This window comes from Vigna radiata, chromosome 2, assembly GCF_000741045.1.
Source record: "Vigna radiata var. radiata cultivar VC1973A chromosome 2, Vradiata_ver6, whole genome shotgun sequence".
Classification (NCBI taxonomy): domain Eukaryota; kingdom Viridiplantae; phylum Streptophyta; class Magnoliopsida; order Fabales; family Fabaceae; genus Vigna; species Vigna radiata.
The window spans coordinates 23,716,031-23,722,030 of NC_028352.1; the positions used below are offsets into that span (position 1 = coordinate 23,716,031).

Below are 6,000 nucleotides of genomic sequence, written 5' to 3' on the forward strand. Positions count from 1 at the left end.
CCATAAGTTAGGACAGGCTAGGCTGGGCCATGATTGAAATTTGGTCGAAGTTAGCTACAATCAAAATTTGGTTGAACTCGGTCACAATCAAAATTTGGTTGAATTCAATAGTCACTCACAATCAAAATTTGGTGGAGTCATCTCGAACCTAAATTCAATCGAATTTGACAAGTCAACCCTAGCCAAAATTCATCCGAACTTGATCAAATCATCCCCGATTGAAATTCGACTAAGTCAGTCATGTTTGAAATTTTGTTGAATTTGACTGAGTCAACCCACTTGAATTTCATTTGAATTTGATAGAGTCGACCTTAGCCGATTTTAGTCGAGTCGATCAAATTTGACAATTGGGTGTTAATTTTTCTCTTTTTTTCAACTTTTTTTTTTAAAAAAATCACCATAAGTTGAAAACAATGTAGAAATAGTTTGGTTAAAAAATATTATAGTTTGGTTCAAAAATATTTTAATACAGAAACAAGTTAAGATACGTAGCAATTTAGTGGAATTCATATGACATGTAAGTGTAGTTTAATGTAGTTGAGTGCAGTGTAGTTTGGTATAACAAAAAATAGTTCAATGTAGTTCGTTTGAACTAATTTTTAATTCAATTCATACAAATAATGTTTTGGTTCACAACAACTTTTAAAAGTTCAATTCAATTCCTTTTGTCTATTCTTAACCACATATTATATCACTATATCTGACACATAAACAACAATAAAAATTTATAAAATAATTAAAAAATAAACAATAAATAAACATCTGAATTGTGACATGTTTTCAACGCTATTTATGATATACTAATGAAAAAAAAATATTGTTAAAAAATTTATACATTGATTGAAAAGAAAAATAATAAAAATGAGTAATTAAATCTTAAATATATAATTATAACTTTATAGTCATTTAAGAAGAAGAAACAATTCCTTAAGAAGCCACTCCGAAGTGGCCTCATTGAATGCATCACCATGCATGGTTCCACGCCATTTAGAACGACTAAAGTATAAGGTGGGATGTTGATGGTTGTAAATGTGTCGCACGAGTTAGTAGGGCCACTCCAAATGAGAAACGCAAAAACATTGTACAACTTGATTATGTCTTCAATGCTATGCCATGAGAATCACCCACTTCACCCCCTAGTGCCCAATGCTTCATTAATAATTATACTTTATTCAAGGAAAAATAGTTAATATTATTAGTGCTAAATATAATGTAAAACTAAAATAAAATGAAAAATATATAATTGTCTTCACGATTTTATATTAATTTTATGAAAAATGACAATTCAACTTTTCTAATTTAAAAAAACATTTATTTTTATTATATTTGTAGTAAAATGACATTATTTTTCTTAAGTTTTTAATAAAGTGACACTTGTCTTCCATACTTTATTTTAAAATATAAAAAACTGTTTTTTTCTTAAATGAATTCTTTTAGATAATTTTTATATAAAATATTCTTACAAATTTTAAATAAAAAAATAAATATCACTTTTTTAAAATAGGAAAAAATAAGTACGATTTTAAGAAAAATGCGATGTTTAATTAAAACTATAACCATTGTAATTTCCCTAAATAAAAGTTGAATATCCAACATGGAGCGCAATGCGGCTAGACAAAGACACCACCAACGTTGACTCAACCACTTGTTTTCCCATTACACTTGCAGTGGTTGGGATCACGACACGTGTAAAACATAATGATACGATCTTTTGCTTTGGTGACCAATATCGACACGTTCTTCGTCACATTACATTTTTTTTTTCTTAATCACCACCATATTCCAGTTTTTTTATTTTATTTTATTTTAAGAGGAATTTATGTCTTCCCCATTCCTAAACATAACTTTGGTGACCTAATTTTAAATTTTAAATTATTCCTTCAAATTTTAAATTTTTCATCTCAATGTAATTTTATAACTCAATTTCCAAATTCCGATATTTTCAAGTATAACAAAATATAATATGTTCATCGTCTTTTTTATATACGACTTGCATGACCAATTTAATTAACTATTTATTGAATAGGTTCTTAGGTTATCAAGATATTTTCTTTTAAAAAAAATATTGGCTGAAATAAAGTTCTAAAGGATCTTATCATTATACAATTTTATGGCATTTGTAATATATTTATTGGTAGAAAACTTTCATTGAGAGCATGGAAAGGTATTAGAATCGATTAAAAATATTATAATTGGAGATGAATGTTATACAATTGGTATCAAAGAAATATTAGAATTGAATTAAAAATATATATACTTACATGAGCATTAATTGAAACGATATTAATAGAATAAACTTGTTCTTCTGGTAATTATCTTTGATATAGTTTAACATATTTTAACTAAAAATTACTTAATGAATATTTAGATGAAAATAAATTTTAATTTTTTTTTCTTCAAAGCTTTATCAATCAATTTTAATATTTTCATAACAAATTCCTATGTTTTATACAAAAAGTTTCACTGTATATGCTTTTACTTAATAAAATTTGAGGTGAATTTTGGTTTTTCATTTTTTTTTTTACATAATGAAATCCTCATATAATGCATTATTTAGCTTAGTTTTCTATGTAAAGTATGTATTTATAATTTTAACAATTTTTATGTATTTCATGTATATATTACAACATTAATTTTCACTGCACAACATATATATGTCTACTACATTTAACGTCTGTAATTTGAAAAGTTCATATATAGTAAACACCATAATTAAATATTATCCAAATATAATAGAGACAAAAGCTAGGTACATATTGCTAAGCATATTTCATGATACTCGTTGAAACATTCATTTATCTAAATTATTATGATTCCACCACAACCAAATATAATAGTTTATTTTCTTTTAGTAAAAATAGCATTAATTCAATTCATAAAATAATAGATAAGGATTTCGCTATTTTAAAAGTAATACTAAATAATCTTGTAAAAGAATTATAAATTAAGTTTTTCCCAAATAACTCTGAGCATATATACTACACTTTCATAATTCAATTATTAAATTGTTTCTTCTTATCGAGCAGGTTAACTTTCAAGATTATATAAAATTTTAGATGGTTTGATTTTACCAAAATTTCAACTTAATACGAGTGAATGTAAATTTTCTATATATATGCTATTTGAATCTAGAGACTTCTATACAATACAATACACTGAGCCTTTTTTTCTAAACTTTTACATACCACGATAAATAATTTGTAAATGTAACTAATTAAAAATTAGGACATAAACATAAAATTTTGGAAAACAAACCTAAATATGTAACGAAAAAGAAAGTTGGAAAATTCATTATAAAAAGGAAAAAAAAAACAAGAATTAAAGAAAAAAAAATTTAAGTCAAAGGAAACTTAAACAAAATAATAATCTAATAATAACTCTTTAATATGTAAAATAAATTCTGAAAAATGTTATAACTACTTTTCATTAAGAAAAAGAATCGCACGTATGATTAAAAATTGACTTCTTTTTTATTATCTGGAGATTATAAAATAGCAGAATATATATATATATATATATATATATATATATATATATATATATATATATATATATATATATATATATATATATATATATATATATATATATNTATATATATATATATATATATATATATATATATATATATATATATATATATATATATATATATATATATATATATATATATATATATATAAAAGCTTGATTAATAGCAAATCACACTAGCAATATGGATAAATAATTATTTGTTGATATTATTTACCTTTTTTCACGTCTAAACATTTCACACATAAAATGAAATCCGACAACATAATTAGATAAAATGAAGCCAATTTTGTTAATGATAATGAAAACAAAGGAAATCAAAATCAAATAAACAACAACAAAAATCTTGTTATATAACTATCTTAAAGTAGTACGAAGTTTACTATATACAATCAAAGAGGCACAGAGGAAGAAATTAAACGTGTGCAATTATCCTTCTCCATGAATGATAAACATTTTTCAGATAACTTTCCTAAAAATTCCATTGGAAAACAAAACCTTCATAATTTTTTTATAAATGATATCAGTCATTAAATTTCAGTATCCTACTTAACCTGGTAATACATCTCCATAAGGCAAATTTTAACCTTATGAAATACGTAATTAATAGATGCAAAGATATCACACCCACGTGTACTCACCGTGATTTTTATAATAATTATAAGATTTAAATTTTATGATCTCATGCAAATTTATTACTTATTAAACGATGCAAAAAATATTTATTAAATTATAAATATAATGCGTGATTGTTTTAGTCAAATTTGAGTTCATTACACAAGTCTCAGTGAAATATTTGACCAACAAGATAATCATTTGAAGATTAATTTCAGAACTAAACCCATATTTAATCTGAATTAATTTAAAGACAATTATATATCTTAAAATAAGAATATCTAGACTAAATTATTATTATTATGATGGTAAAAAAAACTGTTAAATTGAAAAACTTTATCATATAAGATTAAATATTTGACCGGCTTTATTTATATTCAAAGGAAGCGGAGACTCCGGGAGCTTATAAATACCCCAAAACATTTTCACATTTCTCCACGAAACTGAAACTCTTGTTATTCTCTTCCTTTTCGGCGATGGACTCCACGAAGCAACAGGCACAGAAGTTCCTGGTGACGGTGACCGCGGTGCTGGCCGTGCTTGCGAAGCGAGCGAGCCGGCTGCCGCGGAAGCTGAAGGCGGCGGCGCCGCCGAAGGATGAGTGGAGGATCGAACTGCGGTCGCCGAAGAAGCTTCTGAGCAACATAGGCGGTAAAACGCTGCCGTTTCTGCCGAAGAGGAGCAAGAAGAAGCGCGGCGAGGAGGATTGGGGGAACGGCGGGGTGTGGCAGAAGACGATTCTGATGGGGGACAAGTGCGAGCCGTTGGATTTCTCGGGCGTAATCTATTACGATAGTAACGGGAAACAGGTGAACGAGATGCCTCTAAGGTCGCCACGCTCAAGTCCCGTGCCCGGGTATTACTTCATCCGCCACCGGGAACACCGCGACCACCACCCCTGAACTCTCTTTCCGCCGTGTGCATGTTCGGTCGCCGCCGTTTGCTTTTTGAAGTGGGATCGAAAAATTGTATAGAACATCCGAAAGTTGGAGATTTGGATGTTTATTGTTTAGATAAATAATCTAGTCTTTTTTAAACTATGTTTTATATTTAAATTTCTCTTTGTCTTTTTTTCTTTTGTGAAAAGGGATGAAATTTCACAACTATTTTCTTGGTATTAATGATAATGATCTTGATTAGCCTTTGTTGCTTTTTAATATGTTATTAATATCAATTATTTATTATAAAAAAAAATAATTAATATCATTATTAAGTATTTTAAATGCTGAAAATATTTTCCCTTTAAGGTTAAGTTATCTCATAAAACCTGTATTACTTGGTTGAAGAAACAAAACAAGTCCTTCAAATAGTTGCAGCTTTGTTTTGTTTGTTTGATCTTTGTTTGATATAAAATTGATATTTTTAATTTATATAAAAAAAAACAAAACTATATTCAATTATTATTTTGGGGAAGATTATAACAACTGATGTATATCATAATTATTGCGCAATAATTTAATTTTTAAAAGTTTGAGGTTTTTTTTTCTTGTTTATCTCTTTTAGCAAAAAGTATTGTGACAGTTAAAAAGGATAAATGTTAATTAAGCTTAAAGTGTTTAATAAATTTGAATTATTATTTATTAAAGTTAATAGTATTTTTTTCTAAAGTATTTTAACAACAAATTATTGGAAAATTGGTGGAATAATTTGAAAAGAAAAAGAATGGTTTATGGTTGTAATAGTATTGATGGTGGGTGAATATGTAATGCAACGAGAATGAAAGACAATTGACTTTTGCGTACTGTGTGTGGTGTCCAGTGGAAGTCTACTTTCAATTCATTTTATTGTAGTTGTGCTAATCTTAATGCTTTTGCGTCCACTCAACGCGGTTTCAATGTACCTTGTTTATATGAC

At 27.0% G+C, this 6,000-nt stretch overlaps 1 protein-coding gene across 1 annotated transcript; it reads left to right on the forward strand.

The window, feature by feature from the left end:
• The first annotated feature begins 4,567 nt into the window (after nucleotides 1-4,567).
• On the forward strand, nucleotides 4,568-5,288 carry LOC106755862. Its single transcript, XM_014638081.2, has one exon. The coding sequence runs from the start codon at nucleotides 4,623-4,625 to the stop codon at nucleotides 5,046-5,048; it is 426 nt and encodes a 141-aa protein (XP_014493567.1). The 5' UTR covers nucleotides 4,568-4,622; the 3' UTR covers nucleotides 5,049-5,288.
• The last annotated feature ends 712 nt before the right edge of the window (nucleotides 5,289-6,000 follow it).